Here is a 23,331-nt window from a genome sequence, read left to right as displayed (position 1 = left end):
AGCAGTTTGTCAGCTTTTGGACACCTTTGAAGGTGTTTTCTATGTGTTTCTATGTGTTTTTGTTTGCCTGCCATTGGTTTTAACGGTGTTCGACGGTGTTCTAAGGTGTTCGACGAACAGTTCGACGAACAGTTCCTCGAACATCCCGGTGTTCGACGAACCGAACCGAATCCGAACACTACGGGGGTGGCTCAACACTAGTCACTAGTCTCCACAACAGAAATTTGACCACTAGAAAGTATTGAATTGTTTAGCCTCGCTCTTCCACGCTGCCCTGTAGCGGTGGCAAGTGGGGTAATGGAGTTGGGTTTCACGTCAGTCTTGTATTGGCGGCTGACGTGAAGCCCAGGTTAGTAATGGAGGGAGTCTATAAGACACCACCATTACTAACCATGTAGTAAAATGGTCGGCACATTTTCAGTAAAAGACACAGCAAGAATAAAGAATTTTAATGAAATGAAACAGGCATGGTTCTACAATTTTTATTATTACACGCTTCCGCAAAGCCCTCGATCTCCTGAAAAAAACATAAAAAAGCAAACAACAATATTCCTCGCCTGTCCGTCGTCAACGACATAATCCACGTAACACCAAGGTCCCACGACAATCCGGATCATTTCTACACCTGTGACATCAACAATCACTGATGTCACAGCTGTAGAATACAGCACTATATACTGACAGGGGTGTAAAAATCACCCCCTGTCAGTATACAGTGCTGCAGGGGGTCACTGGGGTTCATCAGCTGATGAGCCCCGGTGAGATAGAGAGCGTGGGAAAATTCTTGTGAATCTTCCCACTCTCAGCATCAGCTGATCTGATTACTGGCTTTAGCGATCACCTGATGGTCGCGTGACTATCAGGTGATCAGTGACGTCACCGCAGGTCCTGGAAGCACACTGTGGAGCGCGAGCCTGCACCCCGCAGTGTGCAGCGAGCCGCCGACGGGACAGCATCGCCCAGGAAGACACCGGGGGCCGCCGGATAGGTGAGTATGAAGGTTTATTTTTTTATTTTTACTTTTTGATTCTTTTTTTACACTGCCGCTGACACGCGGGCTGGGAGAAGCAGGCTGCCGCTACTCCCATCCACGCTGCTCTCGCTGTTATCAGCCAGAGCAGCAGTCGGATGAGAGGAGTAGCAGCCTCCTCTCCCGACCCGGGTACCAGCCGCGGCGTGATTTTGCGCCTATTGATTTACATTGAAAAGCAGCAAATCCGCATGTATAGATATTATACATGCGGATTTGCTGCGATTCAATGCAAGTCAGTGAACTTTGCATATCCTGGACTTATATTTTTAAGGAGTGTTGTGTGCCTCAGGCTTTGGTCAGATTTGAAACAACAAACACAAACTTTACTTATTAATGCTACATTGCATTAGCATCGCCCATAATTGTAAAATGCAGAACACCATTTTTGTAAAGTGCTAGGTGTCTCCCTGAAAAGATATGGACATTTTTTGGCTAAAAATAATTTTCACAATAGTTTCTTTAATATTGTTGGCCATTTGACTTTTTCTGCCTGTAATAATCCTAGCACAGTGATAATACAGGTAAAGGGGTATTCCCATCTTGAAGATCCTATCCCAATATATAGTAGGTGTAATAATAATAATATTAGCAAATACCTCTAATTAGAAATGTAGCATAGTTTTTATGATTCGCTATGTCTCTTTCCTCATGTGCAGGCATTGTAGGACTTTGGGTATCCATGGTTACAAACACTGATATAGTTACAGTTAGCTACTTGCTAGTGGTCGTAACCATGGCTACCTAAGGTCCTGCAATGCCACCACATTGGGAAAGAGACATAGCGAATCAGAAGAACTATACTACATTGTGATAGGATCTTGGAGATGGTAATACCCCTTTAACAGTGAATTATTCAGTGAGCTTAAAGGCAGGATTGTAAACTTTATCTACTAACATATTTATTACCAAATCAAAGTTTACGGTAGTGCCCCACATTGCAAGGGGACTCCAGCCTGCCCCCCTGTGAAGCCGCTACTATCCCTCTTATTATTTTGTATCATCCCCTGCTTTTTGCAGCTCTCTCCTACGTTAACGATCATTTTGACTATGGTCTCTACAACTCCATAAGCTCCCTCATCTCTCGGTGACCTCCCCACCCCCGTCTGCTCTAACAGCACTTTTATGTGCCACTGGACTTTCTCATGTGGCATTAACTTTTAAACTTGGGCTTATTTGAGGCATAGGACACCACTTGCCTGAGGTTCCTCTGCCTCTTCAGCTTACTAGGAGCCCCCTTTGTACTTCACACGGTCCAACATGCTTTATTTTCACTCGGCAGCTCATCCCAAGAGAAGGCCTTCAGACAGCCGGGCCTTGCGGCGGTAGAGAACCACTTTGCCTCCACATGCTGTAATGAAAAGTTCCAATATGAATAGCCTGTCACACTTTACTCGAAGTTACTTTATCCCTGAATGCCTCATGAGTTCTCTTGGGCACCTGCGACATGAACCCTCTTATGTCCTATCTGAAAAACAAGTTCCTATTGACCAGGTCAGAGATGGCAACTCCTCTGCCTTTGCAGTAGCGGCACTCATCACTCATTGAAAATGATTCAACTTTTTTTTTTTACCTCTTTCTTCCCCTTCTCCTCAAAAAGAATCAAGGTGGAGGGCTTCCTTACTGATCTGGTTTCTCAAGTCTGGCTATGAGGTTTTAAGGTCTTGAGATCTTTTTATGTCCTCCCAAATGATACTTGATGGTCAAAAACTGTAATTGGCTAAAGTGTACCTTAGCACGTGAAAGACAATTTGGGTTCCTGATCTCCAAAAGACCTTAACGGCTTCCATAACTGTCATTGCTCACTGGATCTGGCCTGTAACCACTGAATCCTACCAGTCCATTGGGACATCATGGCTAGTATGTCATCAAGCATCAACCTCTCGTGTCTGCAAGGTTACCACCTGGGCTTCAGTGCACAGCTTCACCAAGAATGCTAATATATATATATATTGAACCACATTTCAGTTTTTAATTTTTTTTAAAAGTTTAAAATATCCAATAAATTTCCTTCCACTTCACAATTATGTCCCACATGTTGTTTCTTCCCCCAAAAAATTAGAACTTTATATCTTTGTTTGAAGCCAGAAATGTGGCAAAAGGTAGAAAAGTTCAAGGGGGCCAAATACTTTCACAAGGCACTATATATATTATAATATAATATATATTATAATATATATTTTTTTTTTTACAGGGCACAGTGACAGAGGACAAAAGTCATGCCTCCCATGTGGTTGTTCCAGTTCCTGGTTCCTTGGAGGAAGGTTAGAATATAACTCTTACTTTCACACAAAGGTTCTCAATAATTTTTCTGGCTTGCTGTTAGGTGGCCAGTGATTTTTATGGGAAGCTTGTGCCATCCACATAACATGGTATTGTTTGTTATATTAAACAAATGTAAGAAAAGGCCCATAAATAACTGGTATAAGCTTCATTTATGTCTGGTGCTTTGTGTTAAATACTAGGTACCTTGTAAATGCTACAATGAATTTTTCAGTTTATTCTTTTGATATTTGTAGTTTTTTTTATTTCACTTACGCTTTTGTCATGTCTTCTTCGTTTAGAGGAATGGGTGAGGCCCATATTGAAGAGAGACAAGCAGGTTCTTCTTCACTGGGGCTATTATCCTGATAGGTAAGGGTGTATGACTGTCCTTTAGACCACAACCCATTATTATTATTATTATTTATTATAGCCCATGTACAATAGTGTTGTGTGTGAATGGGCAGTGGATCTGAATGGCTCCTCAACACCTCAGTCAGTAAACCTGCAGGCCCACACTGTAATCCATGTATATCTGCTATTTCTGTATATGACTATTTTATATTGAAGAGCTGGCCTAACTTGGTTCATACAATCCATAACTAGATTGGAAATAATACCATAATAAGAGATGTCACTTATCGCTTACCTACTTAATCACAGTTTTCAGGTAGCATTTTTCATACTATATAGTGAAAATAGCAATATAAGTTGGAAAAAAAAGTAATTAAAAGGAACCTATCAGCAAAGGGAAAAAACATATCCACCTGTAGCCATAGTGATAATATTCAGGTAAATACAGTTTTAACTATATAGTTTATTAATTGAAAGTGCATCTGCAGAGAGAAAATTTATTTCTATTATTCTGTCGCCTCATTGGGGGACACAGGACCATGGGTGTTATGCTGCTGTCCACTAGGAGGCGACACTATGCATAATCTGAAAAAGATTAACCGTGGCTCCTCCTCTGCAGTATACACCCCTGGACGGCATCAGCCTTCTCCAGGAGGCACACCTAAAACTTTTACTCCGTTTTTCACTGACGGGATTACAGATGAAGAAAAGTGGGTCTAGTGCGAGACTCCCGGCATGGCTCCTTCCTCGGCCCCTTATTATGGGGTGCACGGTTGAAGTTGAGATGGCTATTCCCCATGTCGCTCCTTTCCCAGCCCCTCGAGTGCTGGTTCGAAGTCGAGACCCCCCTCCTTCCCCAATTCTTTTTGGTTTCTGGGTTGAGGTGAGGATATAGCCCCCTGACGGTGACCACAGCACCTCCCTAATCTCCCCCTGGGGGTATTAGGTTGAAACGCCTAAGGTAGGGCCTGTACAGGCAGCAGCTCCCTGCAGCCAGCACACTACGGCTGAATCCAGGGACCCCAGCCTGTCGGGACCGGGGGGGAGCGCAGGCAGAACACAACAGAGGCACAGGCCTCCCTGCGCCCTGTTTCTGCGGCAGCACCAGCTCTGCGGTGCCTCAGGTGAACTCTTCACAGGGCCCCCCTTCCGCTTATACCCCACCTCTATCCTGCCTTTAAATCCCGGTGGGTCCGGTTCAGATCCGGCCCCCTCCCGGACTTCCGCGCCAGCCTGCAGTCCCTTTGGGCTTCAGGCATCTAATTTAGGCCGCCACCTCCTCTCCCCAGCCCGCCCCCCAGATGACAAATATGACACTACAGTGTCATAGAGGGGGCGGATCGAGACTGAAAGGGCGTGATTTCACACAGTTCTGCTGCTCTTTTCAGCTCTCCGCCCCCCTTCTTTCTTAACTTTACTCCAGCGGCCATTATCTGCTGCAGGATAAGGAAAGACCAGCCAGTCTCCGGGGGGCACAGGACCGTGGATCTTCGGCGCTGGACCTAGGGGCACACCGGTGGGATAAGATCATAGCTGGAGTTCTTCCTTGGCTGTGAGTCCAGGTTCCTCTGCATAGCCACCCCTGTAGGGCCCTCTGCATAGCCACCCCAGTGCACTATGCCGGGCTCAAGGTCCAAGAGAACCAGGCAGGACTGCTATTATGCACTCTGTACAGCCTGCAGCAATACTCTCCCAAGTGGCAGCACGTACCCGCACTGCCAGGACTGCATCCAGACTACTGTGCCTCAGCCCCAAGAAGTCCCTGCCAATGCTTCTTTGTCTAATGCCACGCCGGAATGGGTCACTCAGATGTCGCAATCTATGACGGAGTCTATAGATAACCTAACCTCCACATTGCTTCAGGCTCTGCAGAGTCATGCCTCGGCGATGAACGCTACCCAGCAAAGGGAAGGCTCGACTCAGGGACATGACGACCCGGGCACATCCACGTCTAGGTCAGGACGCAAGCGGACCCACAGGTCATGTTCATCTGCGTCATCCCATAGCACACGGTCATCCCCTTCTAGGGAGAGACACCGTAGTTCCAGGTCATCTAGACCGTCCCTTACCAGGGACAGACAATACAGTTCTCCGCAGCGATCCCCGACCAGAGAAGGACTCCACCCTGGTTCACCCAGCAGGAGACGCCTTAGCGATACACAGGATTCGGAAGGCATCTGTGATTCCGACTCAGACAAGGAAACTGAAGGGTCTCTGATCCCAATCCCCCCTAGCAATACAGCGCTAGTTGAGGACGTAATCTCGTCCATCCATCGGGTGCTGGACATTTCTGATCTGCCCCCGGAGGCACCACAACACAAGATTTCCTTTGAAGGACTTCTGAAGCCGCCTAAGGTCTTCTTTGACCACCCAGAGTTTAAGTCGATCCTTAATAAACAGTTCTCACAGCCTGAGAAGAAGTTTACCAATCGCAAATATCTGGAGGCGCGGTACCCCTTCCCACAGGAGACCACCAAGGAATGGACAGATCCACCCGAAGTGGATCCCCCAGTCTCTAGGCTAGCAGCACAGTCACTCCTTTCACTGCCAGATAGCTCAACCCTCAGGGACACAGCAGACCGGCAGGTAGAACGCATGGCTCGTTCAATTTTCGAGGCCGCAGGGGCCTCCCTGGCTCCCGCGTTCGCTTCAGTTTGGGCTGCCAAGGCCATCCTGGCTTGGGCCCAAAATTTACAAGCTGGCCTCCAAGTATCTGCTCCTGAGCTGTCGGACCAAGCCGTTCAAATAGCAGTTGTAGCAGATTACATGCTTCATGCAGCTCTGGATTCTGCAAGGGGTGCAGCGGGGATAGCATCAAACGCCATCACGATTCGGCGTATCCTCTTCCTGAGGGAATGGAAAGCAGACGCAGCCTCAAAGAAGTCCCTCACGCACCTCCCGTACCTCAGTGGTCGACTTTTTGGTGAACAGTTGGACATGATGATATCCAGCGCCACCGAGGGTAAGAGTACCTCTCACCCCCAACTGAAACCCAAACGCACTTACAAGAAGCGTAACCAAACTCGATTCCGATCCTTTCGGAACTCCTCGGGCTGGTCCGTCTCGCGGCCAGCACAAAATATCAACCGCTCCCTACGCAGGGACAACTCGCGGTCGACGCAAAAGTCGGACAAGTCAAAAGCAGGCCAGTCAAAGTTCAAAGGAGGAAAATCTCAGATTTCCTCCTCATCCTGACTCACGGACTCCGGAAGACACCCCACCTGTAGGCGGCCGACTTTTGCTCTTTCATCAAGTCTGGCTGCCTATTACAGAAGACAGGTGAGTCAGGGAACTAGTGTCTTCGGGATACAAGATAGAGTTCACTTCCAACCCACCAAACAGACTCTTTCTTTCTGTTCCCCCAAAACCGCCATCCAAGGCTTGTGCCTTCCGCCAAGCGGTCTTCTCGCTTCTTCAAGCAGGAGTCATAGTACCGGTCCCTGCGGCCGAGCGCTTCCGAGGGTTCTACTCCAATTTATTCGTAGTCCCCAAGATAGGAGGCGGCATACGGCCCACACTGGACCTAAAACAGCTCAACAAATATGTACGGGTATGTCACTTCCGCATGGAGTCCCTTCGGTCCATCATTGCGTTCATGGAAAAGGGAGAATTTCTCGCCTCCATAGCCATACAAGACGCATACCTGCATATACCAATTGCACCCGCCCATCAGAGATTTCTCAGGTTAGCAATCGACCAGGACCACTACCAGTTCGTGGCTCTCCCGTTCGGACTCGCCACAGCTCCCAGAGTGGTTACCAAAGTCATGGCAGCCACAATGGACGTCCTGCACTCCAGAGGCATAGTAGTCGTTCCATACCTGGACAATCTCCTTATCAAGGCTCCCACCTTCAAGGACTGCGAGCTCATCGTCTCAATCACAATCGACACTCTGAGTCGCCTGGATTGGTTAGTCAACCTACAAAAGTAATCACCAACCCCGAGTCAGTCTCTGACCTTCCTGGGAATGCTATTCAACACCTTCAGGGGTCTAGTGCTCCTTCCCAAGGACAAGGCACTGCCTCTCCGTCTAGGAGTTCGCACTCTCCTCAGCAAACCCCCTCGATCTCTCCCGTTTGCCATGAGAGTCCTTGGCAGGATGGTGGCGGCAGTAGAAGCGGTCCCATTTGCCCAGCTTCACCTCAGGCCTCTCCAACTAGCCATCCTCAAGTCATGGGACAGGAACCCTTTTTCTCTCGACAGGGAGTTCCAGCTGACGTCGTCAACCAGGAGGTCCCTTCACTGGTGGCTCAAGCCAACCTCACTAACAAAGGGGAAATCCTTTCTCACGGGTCAATGGAAGGTTCTGACCACCGACGCGAGCCTGACTGGTTGGGGTGCGGTGCATCTACACCACAGGGCAAGTGGTGCCCAGCGGAAGCGACCATGCCCATCAACATCTTGGAAATTCGTGCCATCCTCCTGGCATTGAGAGCCTTCCATCACTTACTAGCAGCCTCTCACATCAGAGTACAGTCGGACAATGCCACGGCTGTGGCATATGTGAATCATCAAGGGGGGACCCGCAGTGCCCAGGCGATGCGAGAAGTGACACACATTCTCCACTGGGCGGAAGACACAGGTTCGGTTCTCTCTGAGGTCCACATTCCGGGTGTGGACAACTGGGAAGCAGACTTCCTCAGCCGGCAAGGAATGGACTCGGAAGAGTGGTGTCTCCATCCCGAAGTTTTTCGACATCTGCCATCGCTGGGGGACTCCGGACGTGGACCTAATGGCATCCCACTTCAATGCCAAGGTCTCCAACTTCATGGCCAGAACTCATGACCCGCGGGCGCTAGGAGCGGACGCCCTGGTTCAGGACTGGACCCAGTTCCAGCTCCTGTACATTTTTCCACCTCTCCCCCTGATATCCAGAGTGGTGAGGAAGATCAAGCAAGAGGGAGTTCCAACCATTCTAATCGCACCGGACTGGCCCATACGTACATGGTACGCCGACATCGTACAGCTCACAGCAGACGTCCCCTGGCGTCTCCCCGACCGCCCGGATCTTCTGTCACAAGGCCCGTTCTACCACCAGAACTTAGGGGCCCTCAATTTGACGGCGTGGCCATTGAGACCTGGGTTCTAATCCAGTCAGGGTTCTCGCCGGACGTCATTGGAACCATGATCAGGGCACGGAAGCCAACCTCTGCTAAGATTTATTACCGTACCTGGAAAGCCTTCTTTACCTGGTGCGAATCTCGTGGCCAGACCCCATTCCCTTATTCCCTCTCCAGAGTACTTGGGTTTCTCCAATCGGGTCTGGAGACCAGACTGTCCCTGGCCTCCCTTAAGAGCCAGGTGTCAGCTCGCTCAGTGCTTTTTCAGAGGTGCATTGCTAACAAGCCGCAAGTAAGGACATTTCTTCAGGGGGTTTCCCGATTGGTTCCCCCCTACAGACGACCACTAGAAACGTGGGACCTCAACCTGGTGTTGACAGCATTGCAGGAAACACCCTTTGAACCCCTTAGGGAAGTCCCACTCCGCCTTCTATCCCAGAAAGTGGTTTTCCTGGTGGCAATCACCTCGCTACACAGGGTGTCTGAACTGACAGCACTCTCCTGCAGACGGTCCTTCCTGGCTTTTTACCAGGAGAAGGTAGTTCTCCGTACGGTCCCATCCTTCCTTCCGAAGGTTGTGTCCAACTTCCACCTCAATGAGGAAATTTTACTGCCATCCCTCTGTCCGGTCCCTTTTCATAGAGTGGAGAAGGCTCTACATACGCTTGACCTTGTCAGGGCATTGCGTATCTGTGTCTAGGACTATGCCCTTCCGGAAGTCTGAATCTCTTTTCCTTCTTCTGGAAGGCGGCCGCAAGGGTCTGCCAGCTTCCAAAGCTACCCTTGCCAGGTGGATCAAATCTACCATACAAGAGGCCTACCGCCTCAAAAATTCTCCTCTTCCAGCAGGTATTACGGCACACTCTACACGTGCGGTAGGGGCCTCCTGGGCCATTAGGCACCAGTCTTCGGCACAACAAGTGTGTAAGGCAGCCACCTGGACTAGCCTACACACCTTTACCAAACACTACAGGGTTCATACCCAGTCCTCAGCAGACGCGAGCCTGGGTAGATGTGTTCTGCAGGCAGCGGTACCCCAATTGTAGGGGCCCGTCTACACAATATTCGTCCATTGCTTCCCACCCAGGGACTGCTTTGGGACGTCCCATGGTCCTGTCTCCCCCAATGAGGCGACAGAGTAAAGGAGATTTTTGTGTACTCACCGTAAAATCTCTTTCTCTTAGTCTCTAATTGGGGGACACAGCTCTCACCCTGTCGTCCGTTCCGGGCCGTTATTATGTTGAGTTCTCATATTGTTTTTTTGAGCTCGTACATAGTTGCCTTCTTATAGGCATGGTTATGTTATCCATGTTACGTTCCTCCTAATGCTTTTGCACAAAACTGGAGAAGGCTGATGCCGTCCAGGGGTGTATACTGCAAAGGAGGAGCCACGGTTAATCTTTTTCAGATTATGCATAGTGTCGCCTCCTAGTGGACAGCAGCATAACACCCATGGTCCTGTGTCCCCCAATTAGAGGCTAAGAGAAAGAGATTTTACGGTGAGTACACAAAAATCTCCTTTCTTCCTACAGCCACTTTCTTCCAGTCATTGGGGGCGCTTCCGGGGCTGTGAGCCGTCAGTACACAGTGCAATCATCCCCCTTCTCATTCACTGACATCAGCAGTGTGGGAGCGTAGCAGGATGTTAATCAAGGAGGGGAAGGATTACAGTGTGCTCATGGAACCCTGAGTGATTACAGCCCAGGAAGACCACCCACATGATTGGAAGCGAGCAGCTGCAGGGAGAATATAACAACATTTTCTCCCTGCAGCTGCAATGCCAGTTAGACACACGAACATGTGTAAAATATTTGCCTGCTGATTACTACTATCCTTCAAGATAACTAGCATTTTTTTTCTTTGCTAATAGGTTGCCTTTGCATTATACAGATATGTTAATCAGAGGTAGAGCATTACTTCAAGTTATATAGAATGTAATGTCACTACAGTTAATTGTCTGCAAGATTGGATTATATTATATTACTGTTGGTTAGACTAAAGCACCACAATATACTTAATATCATTTCCAACAAGCCAGAATTCAAATAGCTTGTGGGGCTGAGTTCGCTTGGCTTCTTAGAAAGTGCAATTCTTTGCTGTCTTATAAATAAATACAATTTGCTATTGTGATGTTACGTGTATTGCAAAAAAAATCGGACTGTTTTTTATTTGGAAGTTATGATACCTGGATTCCAGCAAGTGAGGTGGAAGCTCCAGTTGAGGATGCACCTACCCCAGAAAAGCCCCGCAAGGTACCTCTTTATATATTGTGTATTCAACCCTAGAATAATAATCTCTATTTGTAGATTTAAATCGCAATTTATAAGCAACTGTAAAAAAATTCTGGTTTAGGTTTAATCTGTCTGTGTTTTAAGAAAATAATAAATCTGCAGACAGCAAAGGAGTTGCCCACTACTGGACAACCACTTCTTAACAGCTAAAAGGCCCCAAATAAATTAAAACTATAGAAAATAACCCGAACCAGCACTGTTCCTTGGGTGGTGATACTGTGTCTCCCAGCGGCCACATGACATTCTTATGTCACATGACTGCTGCAGCCTTTTAGTAATCCATCAGAGTGGACGTCCAGCAAGGACATAGGAGGAGACAGTGCCGACATTGAAGGAGCAGAGCTGGTCCAGGGGATAAGTATATGGTGCACTTTAGTTGTTAAGAAGGAGTTGTCCAACCCCTTTAAGACCCAGATCACAGGTAGGAAGTATTGTGCCAATAACCAAGGAGAAATGCAACTTCAAGCAATAATCTATCTATATAATTGTCTTATCCCGTCTGTCTGTCTGTCTGTGTCTGTCTGTCTGTCTGTCTGTGTCTGTCTGTCTGTGTCTGTCTGTCTGTGTCTGTCTGTCTGTGTCTGTCTGTCTGTGTCTGTCTGTCTGTGTCTGTCTGTCTGTCTGTCTGTCTGTGTCTGTCTGTCTGTCTGTGTCTGTCTGTCTGTGTCTGTCTGTCTGTGTCTGTCTGTCTGTCTGTGTCTGTCTGTCTGTGTCTGTCTGTCTGTGTCTGTCTGTCTGTGTCTGTCTGTCTGTGTCTGTCTGTCTGTGTCTGTCTGTCTGTGTCTGTCTGTGTCTGTCTGTGTCTGTCTGTGTCTGTCTGTGTCTGTCTGTGTCTGTCTGTCTGTGTCTGTCTGTCTGTGTCTGTCTGTCTGTGTCTGTCTGTCTGTCTGTCTGTCTGTCTGTGTCTGTCTGTGTCTGTCTGTGTCTGTCTGTGTCTGTCTGTGTCTGTCTGTGTCTGTCTGTCTGTGTCTGTCTGTGTCTGTCTGTGTCTGTCTGTGTCTGTCTGTGTCTGTCTGTGTCTGTCTGTGTCTGTCTGTGTCTGTCTGTGTCTGTCTGTGTCTGTCTGTGTCTGTCTGTGTCTGTCTGTGTCTGTCTGTGTCTGTCTGTCTGTGTCTGTCTGTGTCTGTCTGTCTGTGTCTGTCTGTCTGTGTCTGTCTGTCTGTGTCTGTGTGTCTGTCTGTGTCTGTGTGTCTGTCTGTGTCTGTCTGTGTCTGTCTGTGTCTGTCTGTGTCTGTCTGTGTCTGTCTGTGTCTGTCTGTGTCTGTCTGTCTGTGTCTGTGTCTGTCTGTCTGTGTCTGTCTGTGTCTGTCTGTGTCTGTCTGTCTGTGTCTGTCTGTCTGTGTCTGTCTGTCTGTGTCTGTCTGTCTGTGTCTGTCTGTCTGTGTCTGTCTGTCTGTCTGTCTGTGTCTGTCTGTCTGTCTGTGTCTGTCTGTCTGTGTCTGTCTGTCTGTCCTCGAAATCCCGGGTCGCTGATTGGTCCGGTCGCGGCCAATCAGCGACGCAGCATTTCAGAAAAACATGGCGGCCGTTAGCGGCTCATGTGCGGCACGGAGGTCAGCAGCGATGCAGCCGGCTGCTCGCAGCATAAGTCCCCCGACCGCAGGCGCCGCTGACCTACATGCTTCTATCGTCGGGAGATCAGCGGCACGAGGACAAGTGTGACGCCCCTCCCCTCCTCTCCCGTCCCCTCCCCTCCCCTCCCCTCCTCTCCCCTCCCCTCCCCTCCTCTCCTCTCCCCTCCCCTCCCCTCCCCTCCTCTCCCCTCCCCTCCTCTCCCCTCCCCTCCTCTCCCCTCCTCTCCTCTCCCCTCCTCTCCCCTCCTCTCCTCTCCCCTCCATCAGGACCCCGGCACCCGGCGTCATACTTTCCCCTCCCCTCCCCCTCCCATCCCCTCAACCTCCCCCTCCCATCCCCTCCACCTCCCCCTCCCATCCCCTCCACCTCCCCTCCCCTCCCCTCCTCTCCCATCCCCTCTCCTCTCCTCCCGTCCCTCCCCCCGCTCGATCAGGACCCCGGCACCCGGCGTCATACTTACCCCTCCCCGTGCCTCCGCAGCAGCTCCTGTGTCTTCCGCTGATGCTCTGTGACGTCTCAGGTCAGAGGGCGCGGTGACGTCTTTACACCGCGCTCTCTCCTGACCGGTCACAGCGCACAGCGTGAAGATGCAGGCTACGCTGGAGTCCAGAGAAGCAGTGAGGGGAGTATTGGATTTTTTTTTTTTTGTATGCGGCCATAGGGGACCTGCATGGGGCACTATGGGGGGATGGGACATCCTGCATGGGGTATTATATAGGGGGGATGTGACAGCCTGCATGGGGCATTATATGGGGGGAGAGGTGACATCCTGCATGGGCCATTATATGTGGGGAGAGGTGACATCCTACGTGGGGCATTATATGGGGGAGAGGTGACATCCTGCATGGGGTATTATATGGGGGAGAGGTGACATCCTGCATGGGGTATTATATAGGGGGGATGTGACAGCCTGCATGGGGCATTATATGGGGGGAGAGGTGACATCCTGCATGGGCCATTATATGGGGGGAGAGGTGACATCCTGCATGGGCCATTATATGGGGGGAGAGGTGACATCCTGCATGGGCCATTATATGGGGGGAGAGGTGACATCCTACATGGGGCATTATATGGGGGAACAAGTGACATCCTGCATGGGGTATTATATAGGGGGGATGTGACTTCCTGCATGGGGCATTATAAAGGAGGGTCGGGAGACATATGCTAGAATACCCGATGCGTTAGAATCGGGCCACCATCTAGTAACTGCATACTCCTGAAGTAATGAGTGGATATTTCACATTTTCTTCTGTACTTTTCAAATCCATATTTTTTTTAATTATTGGATCTGAGTCTACATTTTGTGTTCATATAAGATTTGTTAAACCTTACATTCATACTTGCTGCTAACTTTTTGCTAATGAAAACGTTCCATATTTTTCATGCCAGGTCCATGCCAAGTGGATTCTCGACACTGATCTCTTCAACGAGTGGATGAATGAAGAAGATTATGAGGTGAATGATGAAAAGAGTCCAGTTACACGCCGCAAGAAGATCTCAGCCAAGACCTTAACTGATGAGGTGAGATCATTACTGCAAACGGGCCTTGTAGAGGTCACATTATGCTTTGTGTCTATGTAACTGCTAGAATATCTCTGAAGAGATGCATACAGTTATATGAAAAAGTTTGGGCACCCCTATTAATCTTAAGCTTAATGTTTTATAAAAATTGGTGTTTTTGCAACAGCTATTTCAGTTTGATATATGTAATAACTGTTGGACACAGTAATGTTTCTGCCTTGAAATGAGGTTTATTGTACTAACAGAAAATGTGCAATCTGCATTCAAACAAAATTTGACAGGTGCATAAGTATGGGCACCTCACCAGAAAAGTGACATTAATATTTAGTAGATCCTCCTTTTGCAAAAATAACAGCCTCTAGTCGCTTCGTGTAGCTTTTAAGGAGTTCCTGGATGAAGGTATTTTTGACCATTCCTCTTTACAAAACAATTCCAGTTCAGTTAAGTTTGATGGTCGCCGAGCATGGACAGCCCTCTTCAAATGATCCCACAGATGTTCAATGATGTTCAGGTCTGGGGACTGGGATGGCCATTCCAGAACATTGTAATTGTTCCTCTGCATGAATGCCTGAGTAGATTTGGAGTGGTGTTTTGGATCATTGTCTTGCTGAAAGATCCATCCCCTGCGTAACTTCAACTTTGTCACTGATTCTTGAACATTATTGTCAAGAATCTGCTGATACTGAGTGGAATCCATGCGTCCCTCAACTTTAACAATATTCCCGGAGCCCGCATTGGCCACACAGCCCCAAAGCGTGATGGAACCTCCACCAAATTTTACTGTGGGTAGCAAGTGTTTTTCTTGGAATGCTGTGTTTTTTTGCCGCCATGCATAACGCCTTTTTGTATGACCAAACAACTCAATCTTGGTTTCATCAGTCCACAGGACCTTCTTCCAAAAAGAAATTGGCTTCTCCAAATGTGCTTTTGCATACCTCAGCCGACTCTGTTTGTGGCATGCTTGCAGAAACGGCTTCTTTCGCATCACTCTCCCATACAGCTTCTCCTTGTGCAAAGTGCGTTGTATAGTTGACCGATGCACAGTGACACCATCTGCAGCAAGTTGATGCTGCAGCTCTCTGGAGGTGGTCTGAGGATTGTCCTTGACTGATCTCACCATTCTTCTTCTCTGCCTTTCTGATGTTTTTCTTGGCCTGCCACTTCTGGCCTTAACAAGAACTGTCCCTGTGTTCTTCCATTTCCTTACTATGTTCCTCACAGTGGAAACTGACAAGTTAAATTTCTGAGACAGCTTTTTGTATCCTTCCCCTGAACAACTATGTTGAATAATCTTTGTTTTCAGATCATTTGACAGTTGTTTTGAGGAGCCCATGATGCCACTCTTCAGAGGAGATTCAAACAGGAGAACAACTTGCAAGTGGCCACTTTAAGTAGCTTTTCTCATGATTGCATACACCTGGCTATGAAGTTCAAAGCTCAATGAGGTTACAAAGCCAAAAAAAGTGCTTTAGTAAGTCAGTAAAAAGTAGGTAGGAGTATTTAAAACCAGAAAATAAGGGTGCCCATACTTATGCACCTGTCAAATTTTGTTTGAATGCAGATTGCACATTTTCTGTTAGTACAATAAACCTCATTTCAAGACAGAAACATTACTGTGTCCAACAGTTATTACATATATCAAACTGAAATAGCTGTTGCAAAAACACCAATTTTTATAAAACATTAAGCTTAAGATTAATAGGGGTGCCCAAACTTTTTCATATAGCTGTATACTTTTTATCTTTTAAATTTTTTGTGTACACAACTACTTTTGGCTTTTATATGACTTGTATCGTGTATTTTTAGCAGTTTTCTCCTCTGCAGACTCTAGTCACTAGAAGCTACAGCAGTTTCTCTGTGTGTGTCTCTGCTTCACTCTACCTTTAGTTCATACGCCTCCCTTCACCATAGACTTTAACCCCTTAATAACATCTGACGTACTAATACGCGTCTGTGCCCTGGGACTTAAGAGCCAGACCCGTATTAGTACGTCATCGCGATCGCGCGCGCACACAGGCTGTGCGGGCGCGATCGCCGCCGGGTGTCAGCTGATTGTCACAGCTGACACCCGGTACTATGTGCAGGGAGCGGTCCTGCACCGCTCCCAGCACATTAATCCCCGCGATGCTGCGATCGAAGTCGATCGCGGCATTGCGGGGGCAAGGGGAGGTGATCGGCGATACTCACCTCCTCTTCCGGCTTCCAGCGCAGTCTGCAAAGGCTTCCCGGGTGTTGCCATGACGACCCGATGTCGTCATGACAACATCCGGGTCACCAGAGAGCAGGAAGATTGCTTGGACATGCGCAGTGCATCTCCAAACAATCTTCACACTGTGCACCGCTGACAGCCTGCATGGCATAGGGATGGTGCTCCATTCTTGTGCCATGCAGGCGATCAGAAAAAAAAAAAAATGAAAGTCCCAGAGTGGGACAAAGTAATAAAGTGTATAAACTGTGTGAAAGTGGAAAAAAAAAAAAAAAAATGTGCAAAAATATTATAAAAAAATAAAAAAAATAATACACCAAAAATAAAAATGTAATGTACCCATCAATAAATATTATTATAAAAAAAATAAAAAAAAAACAATAAAAGTACACATATTTGGTATCGCCGCGTCCGGAACAACCTGACCTATAAAACTGTCCCACTAGTTAACCCCTTCAGTGAACACGGTAAAAAAAAAAAAAAAAAAAACGAAGCAAAAAACAATGCTTTATCACCATACCGCCAAACAAAAAGTGGAATAACACGCGATCAAAAAGACGCATATAAATAAAAATGATACCGCTGAAAACGTCATCTCGTCCCGCAAAAAACAAGCCGCCATACAGCTCCATCAGCCGAAAAATAAAAAAGTTATAGCTCTCAGAATAAAGCGATACTAAAAAATATTTTTTTCTATAAAATAGCTTTTATTGTGTATCAGCGCCAAAACATAGAAAAATGATACAAATGTGGTACCGCTGTAAACGTACTGACCCGAAGAATAAAGCTACCTCATCAATTTTACCACACGCGGAACAGAATAAAAAAAAAAAAAAAAAAACAATTCCTGAATTGTTGGTTTTTGTTTATTCTGCCTCCCAAAAATCGGAATAGAAAGCGATCAAAAAATGTCACGTGCCTGAAAATGGCACCAATAACAACGTCAAGTCATCCCGCAAAAAACGAGCCGTCACATGACTGTCTGCCAAAATCTGGAAAAATTATAGCTCTCAAAATATGGCGATGCAAAAACTAGATTTTACAAAAAATGCGTCTTTTAGTGTGTGACAGCTGTCAGTCATAAAAACCCCATATGATTCTGGCATCGCTGTAATCACACCGACCCGAAGAATAAAGTCGTCTAATCACTTATACCGCACAAGGAACGGCGTCAAAAATAAACTCTTGGGTTAGGATTGGGTTAGGGTTAGGACTGGGTTTGGGGCTAGGGTTGTGCTAGGGTTAGGGCTGGGGTTGGGATTTTTTTCAAAAGTAAGAAAAAAAGATGACGATATGGCGACTAGTGTTGAGAGCAAGTGCTCGCTACTTGAGTTTGCATCGGGTGCTCTGGTATGCATTGAGTATCGTGGGTATTTGAGTGACATGCTCGAGTCTCTGCCCCATATGCTTCGCAGCCAAAAAACTTTACGGGGATTGCCTGCCATGCACGAGCGATCCCCGCATGTTTTTTTTTGGGTGTCTAATAACCGTGAAACATGCGGAGCAGGGACTCGAGCATGTCACTCGAGCACACGCTGTACATGGTGCATACCTGAGTACCCGATTCAAACTCAAGTAGCGAGCACTTGCGCTCAAGAATAATGACAACTTATTCAATATGATGACCTAATGTAAACAAATTCTGTGCCGTACCTCTGGGTTCAAAATGTTCACTATACACCTTAATAAAATCCTTGAGGGGTATAGTTTCCAAAATGGGGACACTTGTGGGGGAGCTCCACTGTTTAGGCACATCACGGGCTCTCCAAACGCGACATGGTGTCCGCTAACAAATTGAATGGAAAATCGGCTCAAATTGTTAGCGGACGCCATGTTGCGTTTGGAGAGCCCCTGTGTGCCCAAACATTGGAGCTCCCCCACAAGTGACCCCAGTTTGGAAACTAGACCCCCCAAGGCACCTATCTAGATGCATAGTGAGCACTTGGAATCCCCAGGTGCTTCACAAATTGATTCGTAAAAATGAAAAAGTGAAAAAAAAAACACTTTTTCATTTTTATGAATCAATTTGTGAAGCACCTGGGGTTCCAAGTGCTCACTATGAATCTAGATAGGTGCCTTGGGGGGTCTAGTTTCCAAAATGGGGTCACTTGTGGGGGAGCTCCAATGTTTGGGCACGCAGGGACTCTCTAAATGCAACATGGTATCCGCTAACAAATTGAATGGAAAATCGGCTCAAATTGTTAGCGGACACCACATTGCGTTTGGAGAGCCCCTCGGTGCCCAAACTTTGGAGCTCCCCCACAAGTGACCCCATTTTGGAAACTAGACCCCCCAAGGCACCTTTCTAGATGCATAATGAGCACTTGGAACCCCCAGGTCCTTCACAAATTGATTCGTAATAATGAAAAAGTTAAAAAAAAAACACTTTTTCATTTTTATGAATCAATTTGTGAAGCACCTGGGGTTCCAAGTGCTCACTATTCATCTAGATAGGTGCCTTGGGGGGTCTAGTTTCCAAAATGGGGTCACTTGTGGGGGAGCTCCAATGTTTGGGCACACAGGGACTCTCTAAATGCAACATGGTGTCCGCTAATTATTCAAGCAAATTTTACAATCAAAAAGTCAAATGGCGCTCCTTCCCTTCCGAGCCCTACAGTGCGCCCAAACAGTGTTTTTTCCCCAAATATTGGGTATCTGCGTGCCCAGGGGAAATTGCACAACAAATTTTGGGGTCCATTTTTTCTTGTTACCCCTGTGAAAATAAAAAAAATTGGGTCTAAAGTAACATTTTTGTGAAAAAAGTTAAATGTTCATTTTTTTCTTCCACATTCAAAAAATTCCTGTGAAGCACCTGAAGGGTTAATAAAGTTCTTGAATGTGGTTTTGAGCACCTTGAGGGGTGCAGTTTTTAGAATGGTGTCACTTTTGGGTATTTTCTGTCATAAAGACCTCTCAAAGTGACTTCAAATGTGATGTGGTCCCTAAAAAAATGGTTTTGTAAATTTTGTTGGAAAAATGAGAAATCGCTGGTCAACTTTTAACCCTTATAGCTCCCTAACAAAAAAAATTTTGGTTCCAAAATTGTGCTGATGTAAAGTAGACATGTGGGAAATGTTATTTATTAACTCTTTTGTGTGACATATCGCTCTGATTTCAGGGCTTAAAAATTCAAATTTTGAAAATTGCAAAATTTTCAAAATTTTCGCCAAATTTCCGTTTTTTTCACAAATAAACGCAAGTGATATCGAAGAAATTTTTCCACAATCATGAAGTACAACATGTCACGAAAAAACAATCTCAGAATCAGGGGGATCCGTTGAAGCGTTCCAGAGTAATTACCTCATAAAGTGACAGTGGTCAGAATTGTAAAAATTGGCCCGCTCATTAACGTGCAAACCACCTGCGGGGCTTAAGGGGTTAATAGGCAGCAGCTGTAAGTGGTTCCTTCCAGGAAGACAGATTCAAGCAGCTTTTGTGTGTGAATGTGTAATCAGTGAATGAAAAAGTGAAAAGTGCGGAAACAGGATTTATCTCTTGTTACAAAGTTTCTTATAGTTACTTGTATTGTTGATTTATGAAAAAAATAAATGGTTAGTTACTCTTTACAGTTTACTTCCTAAAAAGCAGGAGGCGATAGTATTTGACTGGAAGAGATTTATCCATTGTTGAATCTTTAGTGTTGCTTTTTGCCTTCTCATTAAAGGTGAGCAGTCCTGACTCAGATCGCAGGGACAAAAAAGGACCCAATTATAAAAAGAGAAAGCGTTCTCCTTCGCCTCCTCCAAGTGCAGAAGCAAAGAAGAAGAATGTCAAGAAAGGGTTGGTTCATAAACCAGTTGCATGTGCTTTTGTTACAAAACTTCTTTAAAGAGGATCTGTCACAAGTGACCAGTTTCTGCTATTTATTTTATTCCCACTGCTTCTGCGTATTCAATTATTAGTATTTTTTTTTATAGCCGCCATATGGCTCCAGAGATATGGGCTTTTTTTATTTTGCATTAATTTTTAAAGGCTGCTGTGTATTTATTACTCTGACTGTAAAAATTGGCACTACATAAAAAGGCCCATATCTCTGGAACTGTATGGCGGAATTATAAAAAAAACCCAAAGAAGCAGCATTCCTATATTTACTTACATTTTCCCTCCAAGATCAGCCAAAAAAAAAGGAATATAAAAATGACATAAAAAGTAAGTTCCATGTATTGCAAAAAAGGGACCAAAACTATTTGAATATCCAAGTGAGAATTTTTTTAGAGCACTTAGAAGCGCGCATACAATGAAATCCGAAAAAGTACCTGGTCAAGAAAGGGGGATGAGCCCTATTATAAACTGGCTAAGAGTGATAATTCAACGAAAATGTTACTGTGGGACACCTCAAAATCTTATGACAGACTTTGATACCATGGGGTGCAAATCTTGCTGATGTAATATTCATAGGGGGTATGAGCTCATAGTTTTGTGTTTTCTTTTAAACCTACAATGGTGTATAGTACTACATGTTTTCATAAACTCAAAAAAAATGTTTTAGTAAAAACATAATTAAAAAAACAAACCCAAAAACAAAAGTATTTTTTTTATAAAAAATCACCTCTGACCAAAAAAACTCAAAAGTGCAGGTACAATTTTTCTTAAGTGATGTGTCTGCCACAAACACATCTCCCTGTTTATTATTTACTAATTATAATTATTTGTTAATTTGCTAGTGGATATTAATTTCACTTGGCTCAACTTAACTTAAAGGAGTATTCCCATGTCCAAGATCCTATCCCATTATGTAGTAGGTGTAGTAATAATAATATTATCAGATACCTCCAATTAGATATGTAGTATAGTTTTTCTGATTCGCTATCTCTCTTACCTCAAGTGCAGGCATTACAGGACCTTAGGTATCCATGGTTACGTCCACTGATAAAGTGACAGTTAGTTAGCTAGATGCTAGTGGTCGTAGCCGTGGATACCTAAGGTCCTGCAATGCCTGCACATGAGGTAAGAGAGGTAGCGAATCAAAAATACTATACTACATTTCTAATTGGAGATATTTGCTAATATTATTATTATTACACCTACTACATATTTGGATAGGATCTTGGAGATGGGAATACCCCTTTAATACATTTATGATATTCCCAGTGCATGTCTCTTCTTGCTGCAGTTGGCATAAACTTATAGTGTGTCTGATAGCTACCCTTTTCCCATTCATTTTAATTAAGGAATACAGGAATGATTTGTATAGGCAGCTGCCACTATTGGCTGACAATATGTAAGAAAAGTCCACGTAGTGGTCCGATATTTCTTTATCGCTTCATTGGGGGACACAGGACCATGGGTGTATGCTGCTGTCGCTAGGAGGTTGACACTATGCAAAAAAAGGAAAATAGCTCCTCCTCCGCAGCATGCACCCGCCTGCAGTCACCAAGCTCACCAGTTTAAGCCTAGTGTCTGTAGGAGGTAGACCTGGATCTTTACAGATCCAACCCTGTTGTGTTTATTAACCTTTCTTTTTTCTTTTTCAGATACAGCTCTTCAGGCTAACAGGGCACATTGCGTCCCCTGTTAATCCACTAGCGACCGAGAGAGCAATGTGGCTACCCCCACATCGCCCACTCTCCGACCCACTGGGCAGGACTTATCCCCTGTCACCTTAGGGTGTCTCAGGGTGATCTCGGTGGCCAGTCCTAGCCTGTTCCCCACCCCAGCCCCCTCCTCGGAGCGGCCTGGGAGGGAGACTTTGGTCCCTGCGGGTGACCTTTTCTGGGGTTGACACCGTCTCCTACACTGTCCAGGCCTGGACAGTGCGGGAAGGAGGAAAAGCCAGGATCCCCCCCTATCCAGGAAGGCATCCTGAGACCATCCTCAGAAGGAGAAAGGAAGGGACGGTTCCCGGACCCGCTAAGACAGGTACTTCCGTGCCTTCTAGCTGCAGGTCCCAGTCCCCCGGCGTTACCTGCCTCCCTCCCCCCTCCCCCTCTCACCAAACATGGAGCTTAATAGCGCTTCCCTGGGCCACTTCCTCCTTCTCCCTCATAATGCGTGGAAAATCTGCCACGCTTTCTCCGTGGGTGGGGGGCGTGTCCGGTGGGCGGTCCCGCTCCGACGGCTATACGCCCCCTCCTTTTTGACCAACCAGGGCCGAGGAGCATAGTGACGCTTCCGTCACGCCCTCGTGTTTTCTGCGGACCTATCACGGCGAGCCTCTCAAGCCCGCCCCCCTTCCCATCTACCTATCGGAGCCTCGTCGTGCTCCGTCTTCAACTCTGCGTCCTCTGCACCGACGCCATCTCTCTGCCGCACGCAGCTCACCGCTCCGTCGGCACCTATCGACCCGCTCCAGCCTCACCTTCGGAGCCTTCAGGAGGACACGGGACCGCTTCTCTACAGGATCGGGTAGGCTCTGCCCTGACACCGACCCCCCTGCTCACAGCGCTCCCCTCTGCAGTATCCCTGGTCAGGCACATATGCCCAAACCCAGGGAGCCCTCTGTCCGTCCCTCTCACATCGTCACATACTACGCCTGTACTCTTTGCTGTACTAAGTGGCCCGCGGGTCTCACTACGGCCTTCTGCTCGACCTGCAAACCTCCCGCCATGCTGGCACCCCAAGATCCCCCCGCCGCCGCTCAGGACGTGGTAACCCCCTCCCCTCCGGAGTGGGCTGTTGCTATGTCACAGTCTGTCTCTGACCTCACCAAGGTTTCTCAATTTCTGGTGCAGGTCTTAGAACGCTTGCCTATGCTGTCCACAGCCACCAGCGCTCCGAACGTCCCCACAGACTATTCGCAGGCACCCCTGCCCCCTCCTCACAGGGGCAGACTGATGGCACGTTCTCAGAAACGGACCCACGCAAGCTCATCCTCCAGCTCTCCAGACTCCAAGATGCTCCCTGCGTCTCACACCTCTTCCCCGGAGGTCGCCCAGGGATCTAACTCTGCTTCAGATTCAGACTCTGGTTCTGACTCAGACAAGTATTCTAAGGTCCAGGACATGATAGACAGCCTTATAACGGCTGTCAATCAGACTCTGCATGTTACAGAAGACGAGAGCCCTTCCCGGGACTACTCAATTTCCTTCAAAA

General features: G+C 46.9%; 1 protein-coding gene across 5 annotated transcripts in view; it reads left to right on the top strand.

The window, feature by feature from the left end:
- The window catches only part of SMARCC2 (SWI/SNF related BAF chromatin remodeling complex subunit C2), an 86,176-nt gene that overhangs the window by 22,224 nt on the left and 40,621 nt on the right, over positions 1-23,331 (top strand). For all 5 annotated transcript variants that reach the window (XM_073663735.1, XM_073663736.1, XM_073663734.1 and 2 more), the window contains exons 6-10: positions 3,225-3,294; positions 3,595-3,664; positions 10,883-10,958; positions 13,962-14,093; positions 19,964-20,079. In XM_073663735.1, coding sequence (XP_073519836.1) covers positions 3,225-3,294; positions 3,595-3,664; positions 10,883-10,958; positions 13,962-14,093; positions 19,964-20,079 — 464 coding nt within the window. The remainder of the gene's footprint in view (positions 1-3,224; positions 3,295-3,594; positions 3,665-10,882; positions 10,959-13,961; positions 14,094-19,963; positions 20,080-23,331) is intronic.

This window comes from Phyllobates terribilis, unplaced genomic scaffold, assembly GCF_046119375.1.
Source record: "Phyllobates terribilis strain yellow unplaced genomic scaffold, ASM4611937v1 Scaffold_2__4_contigs__length_985480577, whole genome shotgun sequence".
Lineage (NCBI taxonomy): Eukaryota > Metazoa > Chordata > Amphibia > Anura > Dendrobatidae > Phyllobates > Phyllobates terribilis.
The sequence above is the reverse complement of the archived record's forward strand: the minus strand, read 5'-3'. Positions and strand labels throughout refer to the sequence as shown.